Here is a 24,959-nt window from a genome sequence, read left to right as displayed (position 1 = left end):
AGTAACAAGCCTTGATGCACAAGACGACCCATCGAGAAATTGTTCGTTTGTGCACCGCCCGTCCCTTCCTAGCGCCCACATAACCAACAAAGAGTTGGTCATCCACCCGGAACTGGCATGTGCGATCAAGATAGAAGGAGAGCGCACGTTTTGGGTCCAGACGGTGGAGCCTCTCTTCCTCTTTCGAGGGATGCGGAAGTGGAAAGAAGGTGGCCAAAGTGATGGACTGCCCGATGTGGAAGGCTGTGACTACCTTGGGCAGGAAAGAGGGTCGCGTCCGCAACACAACTTTGTCCGGATGGACTGAAAGGAAAGGAGGCTTAGAAGAAAGGGCCTGGAGCTCACTCACACTCCTGGCAGAGGTGATGGCAACCAGGAAAGCGGTCTTCAGAGTAAGGAGGCGAAGAGGACAGTTATGAAGTGGCTCAAAGGGAGCGCACATCAGAAAAGTTAGAACACGGTTCAAGTCCCACTGAGGCATCACAAAAGGAACTGGAATAAACATATGAGTGATGCCCTTCAAAAACCTATTTACAACTGGGGACTTGAACAAGGAGGGCTGATCAGGTAGCCTTAAGAAATGGCAGAGAGGTAGCCCTTCAGAGTGCCCAGAGCAGAGCCCTGCTGGGCAAGAGAAAGAAAGGGGGGCAGAAGGGGGCCTTTGCTGTGCACCATGCCACAAATTTGTTCCACCTGCAGGCGTATACCGATTTTGTGGAGGGACGCCTGGCTGCCAGTATGACATTACCGACTTCAGGGGGCAAGTCAAATGGCCTCAACTGCCGCCGCTCAATCTCCACGCATGTAAGTGGAGACTGGACAGGTTCAGGTGGCGGACCGTCCCCTGATGCTGCGACAGAAGGTCCTCCTGAAGGGGCAGACGAATCGGGGGACCGACTGACATGCTGAGTAGCTCGGGATACCAGAACCTCCAGTGCCCAGTTCGGAGCCACAAGGATGACTTGGGCCCGGTCGCGCCTGATCTTCTTCAGCACTCTGGGCAGAAGTGGTATAGGTGGAAAGGCGTACAACAGACCGCAACTCCACTCGCGCCGAAAAGCGTCTCAGAGCGAGTGCCGCCTTGGAAATTTCAACGCGCAGAACTGATGACATTGCACGTTCTCTTCTGTGGCGAATAGATCTAACCAAGGCTCTCCCCACTGCAGAAGAGGCCTTGCGCCACGTCCGAGTTCAGATGCCATTCGTGATCCATCATGCACCAACGGCTGAGTTCGTCCGCCCTGGCGTTCAGGGAACCTGCCAGGTGTTGAACCACCAGGGTCACGCCCTGATGTTCCAGCCACTGCCAGAGGATCGTCCGCAGCTCCAGAAGGTTGATATTGAGCCGGGACTCCGCCGGAGACCAGAGGCCTCTGATCTCCGCCTCTCCCATGTGGCCTCACCAGCCCTGGAGGGACGCGTCTGTCACAACTACGTGCTCCGGTTGGGGTAGGGAGAGGAATCTGCAGCTGACCCAATCGTGGTTCGTGAGCCACCACTGCAACTGTATTGCAGTGCCCTCCGAAATCAAGACATGGTCGGACAATTTGCCCTGATGCTGGGCCCACTGAAACTTCAGGTCCCACTGCAGAGCCCGCATCCGCCACCTGGCGTGATGCACTGCACCAGAAGGATGCAGGAGGCCATCAGCCCCAGAAGCCGCAGCGTCAACCTGACCGAGACTCGGGATAATGGCTGAAAGATCGGAATCAGAGCCTGAATATCCTGAACCCGCTGTTCGGGAGGATAAACCCGAAACTGCGCCAAGTCTAGATACGCTCCGATGAAGAGGAGCTTCTGAGAGGGACACAGATGTGACTTCGGCACATTGATGGAGAACCCCAGTAGGTGCAGGAGGTCGGCCGTAGTCTGGAGGTGGCTGACGACTGTCTGAGGCGAGCCCGCCTTCAACAACCAGTCGTCGAGGTAAGGGAAGACTGAAACCCCTAACTGCGCAGATGAGCTGCGACCACCGCCATCACTTTCGTGAACACCCATGGGGCTCTGGTAAGGCCGAAGGGGAGCACGGCGCAGGTAGCACCGGTGGGCCGGATGGACGGGGAGTGGAAATAAGCGTCCTGCAAGTCCAACGCTACCATCCAGTCTCCCGGGTCCAGGCAGCTAAGACCTGAGCTAGTGTCAACATCTTGAACCTCTCCTTCCGGTGGAAGCGTTGGTGTTCCGCAGGTCCAAGATAGGGCGTAGGCCCCCTTTGCCCTTCTTGGGAACCAGAAAGTAGTGGGAGTAACAACCACACCCTACTTCTGGCCCAGGAACGCGCTCGATGGCTCCCTTGGCCAAGAGGGCCGTAACTTCCTCTCGTAGAAAATTCAAGTGATCCCCCGACACTTGGTGGTACTGCGGTGGCATGGCTGGAGGGGTCGCCTCAAATGGGAGGGAGTAGCCCCTTCGGAAGATTTGCAGCACCCACCTGTCCGATGTGATGTTGCGCCAGTGGAGGAGGTGATGGCGAACCCTGCCCCCCATTGGCGTCACGTGGGCCTGAAAGCTCGGACTAGGAGGGCTTTGAAGCGGATGCTGCAGGGGTGGATGTGGACTGGCCTCGCCGCTGTCCCCGGGCACCGCCACAGTGGTTATCATGTCCGCCACCGCGCTGGATGTTAGTCTGCGGCCCGTGGCTGGCAGGACTTCTGGGGGCGCCCCTTCCTTGGCCACGAAAGGAGCGAAAAGCAGCAGGCTGCTGGCGTGGGCCGACAGGCCCAAGAACTTGGCCGTAGCCTTGGAGTCCTTAAAGCGCTCTAGCGCACTGTCTGCCTTGTCGCCAAAAAGGGCGACGGCCATCAAACTGCATGTCCATAAGGGTGTTTTGGACATCAGCCGAAAAGTTGGTGGACCTCAGCCAGGCGTGGCGACAAATCGCCACCGTCGTTGCCATTGCTTTACCTAGCTAGTCCGATGTATCTAGTCTACATCGGATGGAGTACCGTGCCACATCTCGGCCCTTCGCAAGGGCTTGGGCGAGTTTATTCCGGGCCTCCTCTGGACATTGTGGCACCACGTCCGCGACCGTGTCCCTATCCCACAGAGAGTGGGTATAACAGCCCTAGAGGCACGGGGTGTTAACGGACCGCAACCCCAAACTCAGGGAGGAGAACATCTTTTTGCCATACTGTTTGTACCTCTTGGATTCCAGATCGGGGGAAGCCGTCGGGAATGTGGTCTGGGAGTTGGAGGCCTGGATGACCAGACTCTCGGGGGTGGGGTGGGTGGACAGGAAGCAAGGGTTGCCCGGAGCCAGGCGCTGGCGTCTGGCCACGTTCCTATCTACAGGGGGACCTGTAGCGGGCCTTGACCAGGTGCCCAAAAGAACGTCAGATAAGGACTCATTAAACGGCAACAGAGGCTCTGAAGAGCTTGCTTGCGGTTTAAGGACATCAGTGAGGAGGTTAGTCCTCACGGCTGCAACTGGGAGTTCAAGGGATAAAGCCTTGGCCGCCCGCGGAAACACCATACTATAGGCAGCCCCCTCCTCCAAAGCCGTGGTAGGAGGGGAGACAAAACCAGTGTCTGGCGAGGTGTCCAGACCACTGGCGTCCCCTAGCTCACCTCCCCAGTCCTGATAAGGCTGGCACTCACGTGCCAGAGGGTCCTCAGACCCCTCCCAATCTGCCTTGCCACCCATCTCCTGGTACTCAGGGTCAAATGATGGGGCCGGGTCATAGAAGTAGAAATCTCCCATCGGCGTCGAGAGCGGCGTCGAGCATCGCCGCACCAGCGCCGGACCCAGATCGAGGGGAGGACTGGGGACGACGTTGTCCTGAGACGGTGCCGGGGGCGACACCCTGGGGGCCGGTGCTGGCGAGGTCGTGAGGTCGACCGGCGACGATCCGGAACCGGATCCGGCCGGGCCCTGCGGCGTCGGGACCGAAGTCGCCGACGGCGCCGTGGCCGAAGCACCCGGCCCGCTTGGGCTCCCAGTCGGGGCCGCTTGGCCTGAAGGCGCCGCGGAACCAGACGGAGGACTGAGCGACCTCATGGCCGTGAGGAACGCCTCGATCTCCTCCGGGGTCGCGTGCTGCTCAGGGACCGGTAGGTATGGAGCAGGCCGTGACGCCTGCGGCTCTGGCGGAGCCGCGTCGCCCGAACCCCCGACTGTGTCGCGCAAGTGTCGGGATAGGGGGGGGCAGGGGAGGGGGGGGGGGGAGTCGGAAGAGTGATGACGCCTCTTCGACTTCTTGTGCCTCATAACTGAGGACAGAAAGATTCACGCTGCACAACGAATAGTTTCTTACCTGTTTTTGTAGTTTTGCAGCTTGAAGATCTTTCTGGATTCACTAGCGAACCCACTCACCTCCGCCAGAAAGATGAGGCAGGAGAAGAAGGTGGAAACGCAAGGTTTAATATGCAAACAGACACTCGAAGAGGCAAAGTGGAAAATCATTTCCTTAAGGAAGAACTTGAAAACATTGCTAAGGATTCAAAAAAAAAAGAAAAAACAAGAAAAAAAAATCCGAAGATGGCGCCCAAAGGTGGGAGCTTCCGGAGGAAGTGTGCCGACGTCACAGGAAGTACACCAGAAGGTGGGACGTCAACGCCCACCTGGGTTACATGACCCAACCACTAGACCGCGGAATAATGCACAGCATAGTGAATCCAGAAAGATCTTCAAGCTGCAAAACTACACCGACAGTTAAGAAACTATTTGTTACTCAATAGAAGCACAATTCAATTGAAGAAGCTAGAGCAGGTCTGGCGGAAAACCTATAATATAGAGTCTAAAATGTGTACAGAATAGCTTTATAAAAACTTTCACAGACTAAAGCTTATGTCCATGAGGGACTATGCCGCAAACTAAATTAAATCTTCAAATAACTCAGCAAAATACATTTTTAAGATTGTTCAAGATTTTACTAAACCTGATTCGATGCAAATTAATATAGTACCCTCTGCCACACTATGCAAAGGCCTCTCAGTATTTTTTCAAGAGAAAATTCAAACCATCTACTCCTCATTCTCCTTGAAGGAACTACAAACTACACCGTTGTCCCCTTCGCGCCTTCTTCATACTTGGCCAGATTTTAGACCCCTCAGTCTCAGGGCTTCTCTCACTCAGCTGGAAAAAACAAAATCCGGATCTCCAGTGGATCCATGTCTAGCTAGGTTCTTTAAACTTCTGGCCCCACTACACAACCCTCACTTAAAACTACTTTGGAATTCATCTCTGGAAACAGGCATTTATCCTTCGGTTTGTAAACCTGTACTTGTCCAACCCATTCTCAAAATAGAGAATGCAGATCGGGCAGAATTGAAACATTTTAGGCCCATCTCCCTCCTGCTGGCACCTGCTAAAATCCTGGAGAAGGAAGTGCAGAAACAGTTATCCAAATTCCTGGAATCCAACAAACCTCTCCACGACTCCCAGTCGGGATTCAGGTCAGGGTGCAGCACCGAGACAGCGCTGCTTGAAGTAGCTGAGACTGTCCGGAAGACCACGGACAATGATCACTGTGCAATGCTTGTGCTGCTTAATTTTGTCTGCAGTGTTTGACACAGACAACTGGGAGTGATGGGTACCACTCTAGCCTTGTTTGGCTCCTTTCTTGAAGACCGGTCCCAGAAAATATTGCTGCATCCTCACATTTTATCCCCGCGTCCCATAGTTTGTGGAGTCCCCCAAGGCTCGGCTCTAAGCCCGACTCTTTTTAATGTTTATCTTGCCCCTTTAGCCCCGCTAATTGAACAGCACGGTGTAAGTGTCATCTCATACGCTGATGATACCCAGCTTGTGTTTGTGTTTAGGGATTATTCAGAGGCAGCATTTTCGAACTTTAAACAGTGTTTGACTAACATCTCAGCCTGGATGACCGATAAACACTGATAAAATGGAGGTATTGTTCTTTAACGAGCCATCCCCTCCACCATCGGACTTATGGTGGCCATACGAGCTCAATCCTCCCCCTCAACCTGGGTCCTCTGCTAGAAACCTGGGGTTTAAGTTTGAGACTGCTCTTTCATGCAGAACTCAGATAAGCCATGTCTCTTCCTCATGTTTTTAGAAAATAAAGTTCCTACAAAGATTTCTCCATCTTCTACCTATGGACTGTAGAAAAACGGTGGCCACGCACTCATCCGGTCTCAGCTGGACTACGCAGATATTTTGTATTTGGGTCAGCCAGACTACCTTATCAGGAAGCTGCAGATTTGTGAGAGGGTGGACTCTGGGGTGTAATTTTTACCTGCTGTGTGGAACCAACAGCGACTAGACTCCGTCTCGAGCCGGGAACGGAACTGCAAGGGTCAGAAGGAGGATAGCCACAACCACCTCTCGTGTTTCCCCACAGCGAGACGAGGAGCCGAAAAGGGGAGGAGCTGACCCCAGAAGCGGTGGCTCGCAACCACTAAAAAGGAACCAGGAACAGGAAGGATTGTCGTTGACCGGTGGAGGAGACAAGCTGTTTGAGGAGCCGATTGCGGAACGAGACGACTGAGACCGGACCTACGCCGAAGAGGAGGAGACCGACGACCGCTGGACTGAAGAGTGGTGGTGTACACCGGAGGGGGCTCAAGATTGGCCACAACTCAGGATTGTTGCGGGGAAGCCGGTGAGTGAAGCTAGTTCAAGAGAAGGTGGGGCGGATACTTGGAAGGCGGGAGGAGGGTTGAAAGCTGGCACGGGTTGAGAGAGCAGAACCCTGAGAGTATTTCGGGCATGAGTCTTTTCCTTTTCTTTTCTATTTTCCTGTAAAAATCACATGTCCTTGCTAGTTGTTTTTCCTACTACGGCCCTCGTGACCCCTTTCCGCCAAGACCCCATTGAGCACAGAACTTCACTCATATTCCGTTTATGTTGTCTATCGTCCACCAATAGATACAGTGAACAGCTGACAACCCTTAGGCATCCCCGGTTGCAGGTGATGGGTACTACTACTCACTCCACTCGTTACAGTGTCACTGACGGCTTATGTTTTCTTCCCTCTATATAAACTTCCGGGAGGAAACCAGCACAACGGACGAGCTGGAGCAAGCCCCCCTGAACATCACCCCTGAAGAGGAAGGAGCGGATCAAGCACTCTCCCACCCCCATCACGAGAGAGAGAAAGCCGAACAGGAAGAAGACCCATCCCTGGTAGTAAAACCTAATACTGCGACACCTAACAATAAAACACAACCCTTTGGAAAATATATTCAGCCTCCGGGTCTGTATATCCGACCTGCCCTTCCACAAGATTATACAAAATGCAGCCGCCAGGCTCATCAGAAATATCCAGTTACAACACCACATATCCCCCCAGCTGCATAGCCTGCATTGGCTGCCAGTAAAAAGGAGGAAAGGATTTAAGGCTGTGACTCTCGCATACAGAGCAATCAGAGAAATGGGTCCATATTACTGGAGGAAAAGACTCCGTAAATACCATCAGACAAGGAGCCTGAGATCCAATCACCAACAACTCCTAGTCACACCCCGCTTTGCTAAAGCTAGGTTAGGTGGCCGGTCATTCACAATAAGAACAACTCGTCTTTGGAATTCCTTGCCTGATCATATTAGGAAAGCCAACTCCAAATCTGTCTTTTGTGGACTTCTAAAAACCGGTTTATTTGGCCTTTGGCCTGTGGCAATCTGCCTACACCTCCTTTTATCCGTTCTAGCACCTGGACACCTCCGTTGGAGGTAGCTGCGCGCTCTATAAGCTTTAAATAAAAATAAATAAAGATGTTTCATATTTTGATTGTGTGATGTGAAAGAAGAGATGTTTTATGGATTTATATATGTGTTTTATACCAAAAATTGAATAATGTTAATTGATATAACAGTTTTGAGAAAACATATTGTTGTATGTGCTGATAACAGCTCCCCACAACAATTTGTGTTTTAGGCTGAAATCTGTCTAGAATTCCTAGTGTTCACATCTGGCGGGGACCTGGACCTTGGAGATCGAGCTGGACAGGTTTCACTGAAGCAGAACTTAGGCTAATTTCCATTTAATTGGTGTCTGTCTGGAATGACATATTGTCACCAACTAAGAGGGTTTACCCACATACCCGAAAGCCACCTGGGCTCCAGCACACCAAACAAAATATTGGCATGGATGGGGGAACAAATCTACATATATATTTTCCATAAACCTATGAATAGGTTAGCAAATTCCTTTTGGACACTTCTTATTTTACTACATCTCTTTACAACTTCTTTTAACAACCCCCTTCACTGCTCCAACGAATGAGTGGGTTTTCTTTGATGTAAACTTCTAGCAGCAGAACATGTGTTCCATCTCTGACTCCTCCCACTTGCTTATTTGGGGTCACTCAAAACTGTGAAGCTTGCAAAGGTATATTATGGTCTGGGCATACAAGGCGCTGAAGCTCTTTGCGGTGGTAAGCTATTCTAAGGTAGAACAGTGTTAGTGATTTAATGTTTAGTTAGTTATGCAGTTTCAGTTTTGTGCTTTGCAGTGTGAAATGTTCTTCTGATGTAGATTAGTGCAGGTCTTGTGTGAAATCCACCTTGTTGAATGCACCAATGCATGAGTTTGTGGTCATTTCGTTTAGTGGATTCCAAAAGTGACAGCATGCATTGTGGGTAAGATACAGTATGCCTTACTCAGGATATTAATGTGTTTCTTAAGTAAAGCCACTCCTGCTACAAACGCTGATCTGGTCATTCCATCCCATTATCAGTGTAGGCCTGAGGTATCCTTTTCAGCAAAGGAGAGACATGAATCGGATCTCAGATCTGTAGGCAGACTTGTCTGATGCTCTCACATGTATCCTTCCGTTCCTATTCAGATGAAGATCTCACCCGCCTCCACACAGGCCTGTTCTGTCCCAGTGGGCCATGTGAATTTGATCAGACCTTGTCTGGCAGTGGTCAGTATATCATTTCTTCTCTTTGTTTCTTGCAGGTGGTACAGTTGCATGCTAGGGAAGAAGTGTAGCCTGGCCCCTTTGAAAGAAGAACTTCGAATTCAAGGGGTAAGCTTGCATTTGTAAGTGTGTGGGTGTGTGAAAATCGGACCCTACGATTGGTCAGACCTGTTCATGTTGCCAAGTGGTAGAATATTTCCTACATAGTTGACACCTATTGATAGTGTGACTAATGGGAATGCAGCTTTAACAGTGATTGATGAGCTCATAGTGTTCTCTGCCAGGCTGTTTTATTTTATTTTTATTTTATTATGGCGAACTGCCAAGAGTATGAAACAGCATACGAGACTTGAGTCATGCGGTTCTGATGATAAAAGCAGAAACACATTTTAAGAGCTAGAGTGAAGGCCAGTGAGGGCGATTCTGGAGTGTTTCAATGTTATGTCTGGTAGCAGTAAACTGAACTTGCTTTGACATTATTCTTGTATGAAGTGTGTTATTTGAATCACAATGAGCCCTCAAACATTAGTCTTGGTCGACATGCCAGCCTGTATCACCCTAGCGGACATGCCACACAATTAGTGGTAATTTTAGGTTGCTCTGAGCAAGTGGTCCTTCAGTTCTTACAGCTTGCTCTTGACCTTTACTGACCTATCTAATTTCTTTTGCTTAGGATTCCTGTCTCTTTCTCACCTCTCTTGTCTGCCTTTCCACTGCCTCATGCCTCCACCTTCCTCTGTCCATATCTCCACTCTCTGTATTGTATATTTTTTTTATTTGTTTATTGAATTTTCCACAACAGTGCATAAATACTTGAACAGCATACGAAAGAACAAACGGTTAAAGTGAAAAAAGAGTGAGGAAAGGTAAAAAACTGAAAAGAGAGGAACCATCCAGGGCTTTTACAACATACACAGCAATAATCATGTATTTTCATACCATTCACCTACCACCTACAGTTCAGCTTATCGATACAGCACATTAAAATGTATGTGTTCAGTGGTAAATAATAGTTTTGTTTTTGAAAAACTTTTTATTAAAACATTAATAATAAATGGACACCAGGTGACAATTTAAACTGTTCAGGTTTCATCATTTCTTTCCATACATCAGGAGATACAATACAGAATAGTGAAAGTGGATCAAGGGGACTCGTGCACCTCTTCGTCGTCTTGACGTATCGGGGGATCACAGATATCTCCACGGTAGTGGTTCCAAGCCTCCCAAACGTTCCCCTACATTGCAGGACACCCCCTAGCCCCATATACTGCGTTTCTCTAAACATGCACCAATCCAAATCCTCTGCCCATTTCTCTACTTGGGGCGACTGACTTGCTCCCCACAGCTGTGCAATATTACGCTTCGCTATCATGCATGCTAATTTCGCCAACTGCTTTCTGTGTGTATTCAGATCTGTGGGCTCCCAAACATTTAGGATACACCTGCGGGCCTCCGGCCTCATCTCCACCCCCAGGACCACCCGCATCTTACCATGGATCTTATCTCAGTATGTCTGTACCCCTGTGCTGTGCGACAAAATATGCATAAACGTTCCAAGTTCCCCACATCTCCTCCTGCACTCCCCACCCTCCGAACGGCCCATACGGATCAGACTCGGCCCCGTAGCATATGACCTGTGTAAAATCTTTAATTGCACCAGCCTGAGCCGCATCTGTATTGACACCACCCGTGGAGAGGAAACCGCCTCCCTCCAGTCCTCCTCATCGAATTCCAGCCCATCCTCATTCCAGCGCGCTTTAATATGTGCCAGCGGGTCCTTTATGTTATTTATGAGTTTCCTGTAAATTAAAGAGATGGTCTTCTCAGGGAGGTGACCGTCCAACACCCGGTCTTCAAGGGGGGAGGAGTCGGGAACCGATATATCTTTGGGAATATGTGTGCGTAGTGCATGACTAATCTGAAGGTAGCGGTAGTGTTCCTGGTCGTGAAGGTGGTACTGCTGCTGAAGAGATTGAAATGTGTGGACCGTTCCCCCTCCCCAGACATCTATAATCTGTGTGATCCCAATGAGGTCCCATTTATTGAAGCCCTTAGACTTCCACAGGCTGCCCAGTTTCTCCGAACTCCACAACGGGGTGGCAAGTGTAAGCCTCCCCTCCCATTTCAGATATCTGTTAGTCGCATGCCACACCTGAACAGCGTGTGCCGTGGGTCCCGCTAGGGGGAATCAACAGGGCTTGGCATAGAGCGCTCTCGTGAAGTCGCCCCCTGGCACTTGCCAGCGGTCCATGGCGTATCCCGGGTCCCCAGGGGGACCGTAGATAGTGTGGTTCACTGAAGCTGACTGCGAAGCCCAATAATATTTACGTACGTCTGGTAGACCTATTCCTCCGTCGTACCATTGGAGAGTAAGCTTAGTGAACGCGATTGAGGGCCTTCCGTCCCACAGTAGCTGTCTCTGCAGGGTCTCTATATCTTTAAAGTAGGAGGCTGGGACTGGGTCCATCTCAATTTGGAGTACATACAAAAAGGGGGGGAAGGGCTAGCATTTTAAAAAGCACGGCTCTAACCAGAAGGGAGAGCGGCAGCGCCTTCCAGCGCGCCACATCTCCCCTCAGCCGAGTAAGTGGGGGCCCCAGATTGTTGGCAAACTCTAGCTTCGGGTCAAGCGTTACATAAATGCTGAGGTATTTAAACACTACCGGCTCAATCCATATCGGGCAAGTATGAGAGATTATCGGCGGGTCCCCTCTGAGTACAAGAAGAACCGATTTTGACCAATTACTTGCGAAGCCAGAGTATCTCCCAAAAATCGCAAGCACATGGTAAATAATATTTTTTAAAAAAAGATATCAACAAACAAAAGGCCCAGTCCCATCCGCAACCATCTTGTGCGATACACCTCTACAAGTTGGTAGCTTAAAAGTCCGCAGGACATGGCCAATATCCCGCATGTCCGTTATGTCTATATATAGACTCACCTGTTAGATGTGCCAATTGATCTTCTTTATTTGTGTGACTGGATATGCAGGATCCTCTACTGGAGTATAATTCTATATACATTTCACTCTATTCCCTCTGGATACATCAATAAGTAATCCTTCAATGGTTGCCATATGCTTTTTGGACGTGCTGAAATCGACTGCAGTGAGTTGAATATGTCACTTGTGGTGTTACAGTAAATCAATTCCCAGATCCATGCTTTAACCGTTTGGACCGGAGTGCCCCCAACCCCAGTATATCAAAATATGTCTTTTAGCCATAAGTAGAGCTAGAGCAGCAAATCGCCGCATTACGGCCTTCAGGGGTTTAACATACCCCAACAAGCCATCAGTGGAGTGGGTTGTAGCTCATAGTCCATCATCTGGGACATTTGGCTAAATACCTCCCCCTCCAGTATGCCAATATAGGCCTGCAGTTCCGTGCCAAGTGTATAAAGTTGTATATTTTTTTTTTATTTGTTTATTGAATTTTCCACAACAGTGCATAAATACTTGAACAACATTCGAAGGAACAAACAGTTAAAGTGAAAAAAAGAGTGAGGAAAGGTAAAAAACTGAAAAGAGAGAAACCATCCAGGGCTTTTACAACATACACATCAATAATCACGTTTTTTCAGCTGCACATCCGGAGCATTTGTGTGATCTGGAAGGTCCATTTTAGCTAGTAATTTCGGTGTGACATACACTCGATGTAAATACTTAAAAAGCAGTAATGTATGCCTCTGATTGTATGAGGCATATCACGTCTGTTCACAGCAATAGAACCATGTTTGATCCGGCAGGGTGCTTCCCAGATCTCTTTCCCAGGCTGCCCGGCCTCTTGCATTAATCGCTGGTTGGAGTGTCAAAGATAAGTGATTAAGTCGGGAGACAAGATGGGCCCCAGTCGTTGTGATTGATGTGAGCGGGGGAAAGTCCTTAGGTTCTTTTGGGAGCGTCAGTAATGCCGCACGCATGGCGTTTCACAGTCTGTGCAGAATAAATGTATCCATATATGATGCTTGGGACTGTTCCTGTGAGTTGGGTGTAGAAGCTATCCAAGTGTAGGAATGTTACAACTCTCCCTTATCTGTCTACGATTGCCAGCATTGATCTTCCACCACCTGTACTGATTCAAGAGTGGACTCCGCTGCATGAGCATAAGGTTAACAGCTTCAGAAATCTTTTTCTGACTCGTTGTAAGTTGCCATGAGTCAGATATAGGAAAGAGCCTCAAGTGACCAGAAGTACTAAAGTAGCCAGAAATATATATCTGATGGAGACTACTAGCCGCAGATTCCTTAACATAGAATTATCCCCAGGCGTGAGACTGTATCCGGAAAACTTTTTTCCACAGCATCCCTGCGTGCCGGGGGGACGGCACTATGCGACTCCGCCCAGGCTTTGTCCGCGTACGTGACTTCGGCGAGGTCACATAAGTCCCACCCTGGCGCACCTACGTATTGTATTGTATTGTATTGTATATGGTATTTATAGAGCTCAACAAACACCCTACGGGTACCCTGGCACTAGAAGAAACGTGAGATGCAGAACAGCATAAACAGGAGAGATGGCTAAAAGAGGAAAGCAGCCAACATGAGCAGTGTAACGGCCCCGCAAAATTAATTTCTCGGGAACAGCCATGTTTTAATTTTTTTCCTAAACAGGGAGTCCTGCGTTGTCGAATTTCCACCGGAAGCTCATTCCAAAGATTTGCAGCCGCAAAACTGAAAGATCTTCCACCCAGTCTGGCCTTGTGAAACCTGGGTACATTTGCCAGGTAGGCAGAGGAGGAGCGAAGACTCCGGGTGGGTGTGTACCAGACCATTTTCTTCTGCAGTGGCCTAGGGCCAAATCCATGCAGTGCCCTGAATCCGATACACAAAGATTTAAAGAGTATTCTTTGGTGTACCGGAAGCCAATGAAGATCAGCTAGGCACAATGAGGCAGAAGAAACCCTTGGTCTGGACAGGGCCAGTTTTGCTGCTGTGTTCTGGACACGCTGCAGTCTCTAGATTAAATATTTAGGAGATTCTAATAGTAAGGCGTTACAGTAGTCAGGTCTACTCAAAATAACGCCTTGAATAATCAAAGCTCTAGCCATCGCTGGGAGCAGTGGAAGAATCTTCCTTAGGGCCTTCAAGAGGCCAAAGCAACATCCCACTGTCTTGTTCACTTGAGTCTCCAGTGACAAGTTGGTGTTGAACATGACACCCAAGTTACGCGCTGTCGTGGATGGCGTCAGGTGGATGGAAGTATCCAAAGGCCAGAAGTTACAAGGAAGAGGCCGGGCAGCCTTCCCAACTGCGCAGTGTAAAATTTCGGTCTTGCACGAATTGAATTGTAAGGCGTTGTCACGTAACCACTGCGCAGTGTTCTGCATACATGCATGAAAATCTTCTAGAGCATTAGAGTGGGTTCCATCCAAGGATAGGAGGATCTGAGTATCATCAGCGTAGTTCACTACCTTCACATTGTAGGAGCAGATGGTTTCAATCGGAGGGCTCAGATAAATATTAAATAGAATTGGGCTAAAAGCCGACCCTTGCGGAACCCCGTGACAGATACTTGTGAAGGCTGATTGAAATGGGGGAAGGGCCACTGCCTGACATCTGTCAGATAGATAAGATTAAAGCCAGGCCAGGGCTGTGCCCACTACTCCCACTTCCTCTAGACGCGCCAGCAGAATGTCGTGGCTGACCGTGTCAAACGCGGCAATACAAGTCAAGCAATACAAGTATTGCTGATTGTCCCCTGTCTGCCATCTGACGCAGGTCGTCCATTACGGTCACCAAGGCTGATTCGGTTCCGTACTCTGGACGGAATCCGAACTGTACATCTGTCAGACAGCCAGAGCGTTCTAAAAAAGCTGACAAAGATTTACTAACCCTACATTCCAGTACCTTCACTGGATAGGGGAGGAGCGAGATAGGCCTATAATTCTCCGGGCAGTTGGGGTCAAGGGTGGCCTTCTTCAAGAGTGGAGTGACTATCGCCCGTTTCCAGCTGGATGGTACTAATCCACTGGAGAGTGATTGGTTACAAATCTTTCGGAGCCCAGGGAAGAGCTCTGATGCCAATTCCTTCCAGATTCTATGTGGAAGAGAGTCCAGTTGGGAGCCCGAGGACACACCCATGGCCAGCCTATCAAATTCCTCTTCCGAAAGGGGCTCAAAATGATCAAGAGAGCTCATTATAGCGGGCCCATCATCACTCAAGGGGTCTTCATGAGGCACTATACCCATGCTAGCCGTTGGAATTGCTGCCTTAGGGGTCATACCTTCTCCCCTCCTAGACCTGTCATCCTTTAACCCATCGATAATGGTGGTGATTTTATCCTGGAAAAAAAATGCTAATTTATCACAGAGATCTTGGGAGGGCGAAGTCTGATTGTGTAAACATTAAGGATTGGCAAGATCCTCGACAAGTTTGAAAATACATTTGGCCTTATTGGGCGAATTCAAAATAACTTCAGCGAAGTACTCCTGTTTGGCAGCAGCAATTTCTTTTTTATAAAGGGAGATAGCCACTTTCCAGGCTAGTTTATCCTCGTCTGCATAGTGTTTTCTCCAATTTCTCTCTGCCTGTTTGCATTTCAGTTTCAGATCCTTAAGTTTTTCATTGAACCATCTAGCGGAGGGTCTATCTTGGTTTTTACATACTTTTTGGGGGGCAATTTGATTATCAGTGGCATTTATATGATTACAGAAGAGCAGATAGTTCACCTCCACTGAGCTATGTACACCAAAATCCTCTTCAGAGAAGGTCATTAGGGACCGATTCGTTGTTTCCAAAAGTCTCTTCCAGTCCCGACCGAGAAAGCTTCCAGCCGTCCTCAAGGCAGAGGCACCACGGTTAGGGATTGCAATTGGAAATTTACCCAAGTAGTGATCAGTCCAGTCTACTGGGAGAATCTGCATACGGTCAATAATCCTTTCCTCAGTTAATACTAGGTCAAGCATATGTCCCCCTATATGTGTGAAACTGGTCACCCCCTGATAGAGTCCCAAGTTTTCGCATGATTGGATTAGCAAATGTTGACCCGTATCAAGGATCCCATTTTGCCAGAGGTTAAAGTCTCCTACAATAAGCAATTTTGAGTGAGTGATAGCCATATTATTAAATACATCTACCAGCGCCTGTAGCTGGGATAAATTCACTGCACCCGGGGGTCTGTAGCACACTATACCATCCAGCAAATGGCCCCTAGTACCTCTTAGGGAAAAGCCCATAAGCTCAAATCCCTCCACTGCGTCAATCTCAAGAGGATCAAAGTCCCACCCTTCTTTAAACATCAGACCAACTCCACCGCCCCTACCTGTAGGTCTGGGCTTATGGAAGATTTTATACCCCAACGGGTATGCCAGTCCTAACTCGCACACAGAGTTCATACTGGACCAAGTCTCAGTCATGATGAGCAGGTCAAGATGGTGTTCAGTAAGTAATTGTATCTCTACCGCATGTTTGGGGAGGGACCTGACATTAAGTAGGCCACAGACCAGTAATTCCGTCCTGATGAAATCGGACCTCGGACTAGCCGAGGTCTCAAAAAGGGGCATACCCACCCCAGCACCACCGTTCTCACCTAGCGCCCGAAGTGCCTGACTGGAATAGCACAGTACCTTAGATGGGCGGGCAGCATTGCTGGCGCTGTGCGCGGTACGGGCGCAGACGGGCTCGCCTTTTGCGAGCCTTCGGTGCGCCCGCTGCGTACGTCCGCTGCGCTCCCGCAATTTTACTGGCATAAGTATCCGGTGTGGATGACAGCTCCACCCCTCACCCGCTCTGATTGGCTGCCCCGGGGGCGTGAATTAGGAGGCTACAACAGAGTTTGTGACGCCGATAACGCTGAACACAGCGAAGTGCAAATTTTAAAAAACACAGGCACAGCCTAAAAAGCACACAGATTTTACAATTTTCATAGTTTTAAAATAGCAAGAGTAGCTCCCTGAATGCTGGGTAGCACATACGTTCTAGGTGAGTGCTCCCGTGATTTTACCGGCATAAGTATCCGGTGTGGATGACAGCTCCACCCCTCACCCGCTCTGATTGGCTGCCCCGGGGGCGTGAATTAGGAGGCTACAACAGAGTTTGTGATGCCGATAACGCTGAACACAGCGAAGTACGTCAGTTTCTTCTTTTTCCGCTTGCAAAGCGGATCCGGATTGTGCTCCGGGCCTGTTCAGGCCTTTCCCTTTCGCGTGTGTATGAAAACAGTGTGCGAATGCCTTGGGGCTTTAAGACTTGTTCGTCCTGTGGACGCCTGATGTCGTTGACGAATCCTCACCCCATCTGCATTTGGTGTTTGGGCGAACACCACAACTCCACTGATTGCGAGGCGGGCCAGCAGATAAAAACAAGTCCCGGCGGCAGTGCCGCATGAAACTTCTCTCAGCCCGCATGTCCAGGTTGGCATCGTCGCCTCGTCCGGCCCCTGCGGAAGGTTCTAGAAACCGCTGCGTCCGTCTTCGACATTGTCCTTCTCCCAGGCCGCAAGAGCGTCGCTCACCTATCGTTAAGTGTTGCAGTTTGTCCCCGAGGGCTGGTTCCCGGTCTGTTGGGGGTGCAGACTCTCCGCGGATGGTGCGGCCCGCGTGTCGTCCTACTATCCGCTGTTTCCCCGTGTGCAGGCGACTAGAGCCCAGATGGAGACATATGCGGCGGCTTTGCAGGCCTCGCTGGCTTCTCCTCCTCCTCCTTCCCCTCCTGGGATGTCAGCCGATCCCTTGCAGTGTTCGGGGCCCTCCGCGGCATCGCCGGCGGCTCCGGCGCTGACTGGTTCGAATCCAGGTTCGGAGGATGTGGTAACGTTCGGTGCGGCCCTTCGTGGGTCAGACCACGGCGCCTCTGCTTCGCCGCACACTTCCACGGGAGTCCCAGTGGTGTCGCAGGAGGTCGCCGGAACTCGGGTCGCATCCCCGAGTCCCACTCGGTTCTCGGGACAGGCGGTGGCCTCGTCCGAGGCCAAGGTGACGTTGCTTCAGCGCCGGCAGCTGCTGCCCTAGCGGCGCCACAGGGGCTGGCGGAAGGCCCTTCTTATCCGGTCACAAGCCAAGGTTGGCGGGGGACCCCTCGTCCTTCCCCGGATTCTTCTTGCTCCTCCATGCAGGCGGCTGCCTCGTCGGTCAGGTCGACGCCTTTCTGGCGCCTTTGCCTTGCTGCCCCGGCTCCGACCCAGCCCCGGCCTCCTGTGCCGAGCAATGTGGCTGAAGTCGTTCCGGCGTCTCCCCTGGCGTCGAACGACGATGTCCTGCCTCAGATTGCGGACTCTACGGCGCCAGGCCGGCGTCGGGCCATTGACTCATCCTCGGGCGCTTCTTCTTCAGAGGTTCGATGCTTGCTGGTGTCATCCTCGCTGGAGACAGGCCGACGGGTTGTGGCTTTTTCCCCGACATTGTCTAAGGACGGCTCCTCACCGTCTCCGTGGCCTACGCCAGAGGAGCCGCAGGTCCCCCACTCCTTGGTCCCTCTTCCTACTTTCCAGACCTGGCCCTTCATTCCTCCGGTTGGCTTGGGGATGGCCGCTTTAGCTTGCAGCCGTCGCCTATCAAGGAGCTGCTTTCCCCTCTGCTGGACCCTACTGAGGGAGGTGCGTCCTTCGCACGCACAGTTTCCACGGCTGTGGGAATTTTGCGCATGGGTGATCCAGCTGCCCATTTCCCTATGGATCATCTTCTGGAGGTTCTCCATCAGGGATCTGGTGGTAGGGAGCTGCTGCTTCCCTTCAAAGGTTCGCTCCATTCTTCTCTTTTGGGGACTTGGGGCCGTCCCGCCGACCCGGTGCCCCAACACCTTCTGCACCGCCACCATCCGGAGCGGCGTGATCCGGTGTGTCTTTCCCTCCACCCCTCTACCAGAGGCCCTCTTTTTCAGAATGCCTTTCCCTCTCTGCCGCCGCTGTTGTCTCCCCCGTCACGGGAGGACCGCTGGCTGGACTCCTGGGGGCGCAATATATTCGCCTCAAGCAGTGCGGCTCTGCGGGCCCTTAACACGCTGTGTGTTTTGGCTAGGGCCACTTCTTGCTTGTGGGACTCTGCGGAATCCCTTATGTCTGCCGCTTCTCAGGAGGGTGCCTGTGTTGATTTGAGGCACCATGTGTTGGTTGGCTGGGAGCTGGCAGCGTTTATTCATCCTCCGCTCTGGACATTTAGGAGGTGCAGGGTCGTGCCATGGCTTCTTTGGTTGCACTTCATCACCATGCCTGGCTTCGGGACAGTGTGTTCCCGCATTTATATTATTTTTGTTCATTGTGTTTTACTTTACCCTGTTTTTAATAGGGACTCCTGGCCCTCACTGCACATAATTGGCTCCCGCACCGCTACTTAGCGGGTCTGGGTTTCCGTGGGTTTCCTAGCTCGCCGGTATTTGCATAGGCGCCATCTTGGGTGAGGACGTGCCGTCCTAGAGAGGCCGGACCGAGCGCTCTAGCCTTGCGGCCCTCCTCCGCCCGCCCTACTTAAGGCTAATTGTTATCTGGCCTGCTGGAATCATTCTGGACGAACAGCGTGGCTGAGACCCTGACGCTGCAACACATCGCTGCTTAGCGCTTCGCGCTTTTTATTCACCGCATTTATATTATTTTTGTTCATTGTGTTTTACTTTACCCTGTTTTTAATAGGGACTCCTGGCCCTCACTGCACATAATTGGCTCCCGCACCGCTACTTAGCGGGTCTGGGTTTCCGTGGGTTTCCTAGCTCGCCGGTATTTGCATAGGCGCCATCTTGGGTGAGGACGTGCCGTCCTAGAGACGCCGGACCGAGCGCTCTAGCCTTGCGGCCCTCCTCCGCCCGCCCTACTTAAGCCCTGCTCTAGCGCGCAGCGGTGACGCGCCTTCTCTGCGCCTGAGTCGCGCCAGAGTCCTGCCCGTCTGCGCCCGTCAGCGCTGAGGAAGCGCTAGGGCAGGGCTCAGCACTCGGTCGGTACGTATAGCTGTTCTTTTCAGCTTTGCTGCTGTCATGTACTCTAGATCCGATCTATATCATTTCCGTCCTACCCCTGCCCCTTGTCTGCCCCATTCTATTTATCCCTTGCATGGCCCCTTCAGTTGTCCAGATTGTTCTTTTACGCTTCCGCCACCGACCCCTATTTCTACTCTTTGTCCTGCCCCCTGCGTGTCATCAGAGCCTACAACCTTTAAGGTCTTTCATCTTAACGTTAGATCATTGGTTAAACACCACCTTGACATCCACGATCTACTCGATGAGTCCCCTGACATTCTTTTTATGTCCGAAAACTGGCTCCATAACGACGCTTCAGTTGCTATTAATTCTGCACTCCCCCCAGAGTATACTATCTATACCCTCAATCGTGACTCTAGAGGGGGCGGCATCGCTGCCGCTATTAAAACTAGATATCCATGCACATGGAAGGCTATGGATATTGCGGGATGCGAAAGCGCCTACTTTTCAGTTTCTGTCAATCCGCATTTTACTTTCTCTGGCCTACTTATTTACCGGCCTCCAGGCCCCAATGCTGCCTTCAGGGCTGCCCTTCCCGACGTGGTTAGTTCTTTGGCCCTGAAAACTGCTAATTTTAATATTATTGGGGACCTCAATCTGCATTTTGACTCTCCCTGTCCCTCGGCGGCCAGTAGCACATGTGCTGATCTGGAGGCTCTCCAACTTTCTCAATTAGTTCAACATAATACGCACATTGGTGGTCATATCCTAGATCCTTTTTTTACTTCCATAACATCGGCCAAAGTATTGTCCCCTAGACCTATGGCCTGGACAGACCACCACCTAATTGAATGCCATCTGTTACTTGAGGATCCTCCTGCAGTCGCCCCTACTTCCGCCATTCTCAGGCGCCCCTGGAAAAAGTTGAAACTCAATGATTTTCATCAGCTGCTAGACGAAGTCCCTTTGGCCCCTTTTACAGATGTGGAATCCGGCTACAACTTTTATTGTAGCTGGCTCACCAATGCGTTAGACAAGCTTATTCCTCTCACTCTGTCCAAACAACAGCGCACTCATTCCAGCCCCTGGTATGATGACACTCTTCGGCTACTAAAAAAATCGTGTAAACAAGCCGAAAGACTGTGGCGCAAGTCATATGATCCGGTCAAGAAAGCCTTGTACCGCGCCACCACCAAGAAATATCACAGAGCCATCTGTAGGGCCCGAGCCTCCCACTTCTCTCGTGAGTTCAATGCTAGCAACAACCCTAGCAAACTTATCTTTAAAGCATTGAAAGACCTAGCCACCTGCAGAACCTCTACCACTGTGATCTGCTCTCCCTCCCATTGCGAGGATCTAGCCACTTTCTTTGTTGACAAAGTGGAAGGTATTTATCGCGCCTTTCCCTACCCTACTGACCCTCGACAGAGTACCACAGCTACTTCTAAAACCTCTATGTCATTATTCCATCTCTCAGAGCTTTCCATGGAGGAGTTTGATAAACTTGTTATCAGAGTGAAATCAGGCTCTCCAAAAGACCCCCTGCGGCCTGCACAATTTAGAGATTCCCCTTCCTTTTGCCTCCCCCCTCTTCGTGAACTTATTAATTTGTCCTTGACTTCGGGTTCGGTACCCCATGCCTGGAAACAGGCGCAGGTGGTCCCTATTCTGAAGAAACCTGCTCTGGACCCCAAAAAAGCAGAAAACTACCGCCCCATTTCGCTCCTCCCGTGGGCTGCCAAATTGACTGAGGCTCATGTCAATACCATTCTAGCAAACCATCTCCATTCTGCGAACATTTTAGATCCTATGCAGAATGGCTTTAGGCCCGGTCATAGTACTGAGACTGCGCTCCTGTATATGGCTGAACAGCTTCGCATGTTGGTGGATTCGGGTCACACGGCGGCACTTGTGCTTCTCGATCTAAGTGCCGCCTTTGACACTGTCTCCCATGACATTTTACTCCAACGTCTGGTTGAGGCTGGGGTGGACAAGCTGGCTCTTGAATGGTTCAGATCTTTTCTATCTGATCGCTCCTTCAGGGTCACCACTCCCCCCTTCGAATCAATCAATCAATCAGTGACACTTATAGAGCGCGCTACATACCCGTAGGGTCTCAAGGCGCTGGGGGGGGTGGGGGGGGGGGGGTGGGGTGGGGGGGGGGTGGGGGGGGGGTGCCGCTACTGCTCGAACAGCCAGGTCTTCAGCTTCTTCCTGAAGGAGAGGTGGTCTTGGGTCAGGCGCAGGTCGGTCGGAAGGGAGTTCCAGGTCTTGGCGGCCAGGTAGGAGAAGGACCTTCCTCCTGTAGTCGCTCTTCGGATGCGGGGGACGGCGGCGAGGGCGTGGTTGGCTGATCGGAGGTGGCGTTTGGGAGCGTAGAAGTTGATCCGGCTGTTGAGGTAGCTCGGGCCTTGGTCGTGTAGGGCTTTGTGTGCGTGGGTGAGGAGGCGGAAGGTGATTCTTTTGTTGACGGGGAGCCAGTGAAGGTCTCTCAGATGTCCGGTGATGTGGCTGGTTCGTGGGATGTCGAGGATGAGTCTGGCTGAGGCGTTCTGGATCCGCTGGAGTCTCTTCTGGAGCTTGGCGGTGGTACCGGCGTAGAGGGCGTTGCCGTAGTCCAGTCGGCTGGTGACGAGGGCCTGGGGGACGGTCTTCCTGGTCTCGGTGGGGATCCACCGGAAGATCTTCCGTAGCAGGCGTAGGATGTTGAAGCACGCCGAGGAGACGTTGTTGACTTGCCTGGTCATGGAGAGGGAGGAGTCCAGGATGAAGCCCAGGTTGCGTGCATGGTCTGTCGGTTTGGGTGCGGTGCCCAGGGCGGGAGGCCACCAGGAGTCGTCCCAGGCGGAGGGGGAAGAGCCCAGGATGAGGACCTCCGTCTTGTCAGAGTTCAGTTTCAGGCGGCTGGTCGTCATCCACTCGGCTACCTCTTTCATCCCTTCGTGCAGGTTGGCTCTGGCGAAGGCGGGGTCGTTGGTCAGGGAGAGGATCAGCTGGGTGCCGTCGGCGTAGGAGATTATGCTGAGGTTGTGTTTGCGTACGATGGCCGCGAGGGGGCTCATGTAGACGTTGAAGAGGGTGGGGCTCAGAGATGATCCTTGAGGGACGCCGCAGATGACTTCGGAGGCCTCTGACTTGTACGGTGGTAGGCGGACTCTCTGTGTTCTTCCGTCGAGGAAGGAGATGATCCATTCCAGCGCTTTGTCCTGGATTCCGATGTTGCTGAGGCGCTGTACTAGGGTGCGGTGGCAGACCGTGTCGAATGCCGCGGAGAGGTCTAGGAGGATGAGGGCCGCTGTTTCTCCATTGTCCATCAGGGCTCGGATGTCATCGGTGGCGGCAATGAGGGCGGTCTCGGTGCTGTGGTTGGCTCGGAAGCCGGACTATGAGGGGTCGAGGGATCCGTTCGTCTCGAGGAAGGCGGCCATCTGCTTGTTGACGGTCTTCTCGATGACTTTGGCTGGAAACGGGAGGAGCGAGATGGGGCGGTAGTTCTTGAGTTCGGTGGGGCCCGCTGTTGGTTTCTTGAGCAGGGCGCTGAGTTCGGTGTGTTTCCAGCTCTCAGGGAAGGTGGCGGTGTCGAATGATGTGTTGATGATGTCTCGCAGGTGGGGTGCGATGACAGCGTCGGCCTTGTTGAAGACGTGGTGAGGGCAGGGGTCGGTCGGTGATCCGGAGTGAATGGAGTTCATCGTGCGGATGGTGTCTTCGGTGCTGATCGGGGTCCAGGCGTGGAGGGTGGTGGTGGGGGGTGGTTGTTCGGTCATGGTGTGCGTTGGTTGGTTGTTGAAGCTGTTGTGTATGTCCGCGATCTTGTTGTGGAAGTATGAAGCGAGGGAGTTGCAGAGGTCTTGCGATGGGGTGATGTCGTTGTTTCCTGCGCTGGGGTTGAAAAGCTCTTTCACGATGTTGAAGAGTTCCTTGCAGTTGTGTGCGTTGTTGTCCAACCGTTCCTTGAATGCTGTTTTCTTGGCGGCGCGGATCAGCTGGTGGTGCTTCCGGGTGGCAAGCTTGAAGGAGGTCCTGTTGTCCGGTGTGGGTTCCCTTCTCCAGACTTTCTCGAGGGCTCGACAGTTCTTCTTGGAGCTCTTGAGTTCGTCGGTGAACCACGGGGCTTTCTTGCTTCCGGGTCTGCTGGACGGGGTCCTCAGCGGGGCGAGCTCGTCCGCGCAGATGCTGATCCACTTCGTGAGGTTGTCGGCGGCCTGGCTGGGGTTCGCTGAGCTGGCAGGAGGGTGCTGGCTCAGGGAGGTGGCGAGCTGGTCTGCTGTGATCTTGTTCCAGCTTCTGCGGGCGGCCTGTTGCTGGTGGTGGTGGGTCGTCGTTCTCTTGAAGGTGAAGTGGACGCAGCTGTGGTCCGTCCATTGAAGCTCTGTGGCGTGGCTGAAGTCGATGTCTGTGCTGGAAGAGAAGACTGCGTCGAGTGTGTGTCCGGCGAGGTGGGTGGGGGTGGACACCAGTTGCTTGAGTCCCAGGTTGGCGAGGTTGTCCAGCAGGGTGGTGGTGTTGCGGTCGTTGTTGTTCTCCAGGTGGAAGTTGAGGTCCCCCAGGAGGATGTAGTCAGCGGAGGGGAGGGCATGCGGGCTGACGAAGTCGGCGATGTCCTCGCTGAATTGTGTGCGTGGTCCAGGGGGTCGGTAGATCAGGGTGCCTCTGAGGGTGGTGTTCGGGGTGGTGTGGATCTGGAAATGCAGGTGTTCGGCGGTGGTCAGGGTGTTGTCGGTGCTGGTCGTGAGACGGATGGTGTTCTTGTGGATGATGGCGATGCCTCCTCCCATCTGGTTGGCGTTGCGGTCCCTCCGGACGATCTTGTAGCCCTCTGGGATAGCGATGGCGATGTCGGGAGCTGAAGAGGCGTTCATCCAGGTCTCCGTGAGGAAGGCAACGTCAGGGGCTGTGGCGTCTAGGAGGTTCCAGAGTTCGATGGCGTGTCTGTGGACGGAGCGGGTGTTGAGCAGGATGCACTTGAGGTGGGTGCTTCTGGTGTTCGACTTGGCGGGTGCTGGTGCGAGGCAGGTCCGGATGCAGGTGAATTTGCAGGCGTGGCAGCTGAAAGGTCCGTGGGTGCGTCGTGGTGTGGCTTGATGGCATTCTGTGAGTCGGCCGGAGTTGAGAGCGATGAGGGTGGCGGCGGAGTACGTCAGGCGGGTCGGTCGGGGTCTTCGGGGGCCAGGGGTCCTGGCGCCGGTCGCGATCCGGTCGCGCGCAGACGGGCTTACCTTTGGCGCGCCTTCGGCGCACAATCGGCGCGCCCGCTGCGCGTGACCGCTGCGCGTTCGCACGGTCGCCATATAA

General features: G+C 52.1%; 1 protein-coding gene across 2 annotated transcripts in view; it reads left to right on the top strand.

Annotated features, from left to right (window-relative positions):
- METTL16 (methyltransferase 16, RNA N6-adenosine) overlaps positions 1-24,959 on the top strand; it is a 499,291-nt gene that overhangs the window by 281,446 nt on the left and 192,886 nt on the right. For both annotated transcript variants that reach the window (XM_086954516.1, XM_086954515.1), the window contains exon 7: positions 8,862-8,931. In XM_086954516.1, the coding sequence (XP_086810642.1) occupies positions 8,862-8,931 (70 nt within the window). The remainder of the gene's footprint in view (positions 1-8,861; positions 8,932-24,959) is intronic.

The sequence above is a fragment of the Lissotriton vulgaris genome, chromosome 2_1, assembly GCF_964263255.1.
Source record: "Lissotriton vulgaris chromosome 2_1, aLisVul1.2, whole genome shotgun sequence".
NCBI lineage: Eukaryota > Metazoa > Chordata > Amphibia > Caudata > Salamandridae > Lissotriton > Lissotriton vulgaris.
The sequence above is the reverse complement of the archived record's forward strand: the minus strand, read 5'-3'. Positions and strand labels throughout refer to the sequence as shown.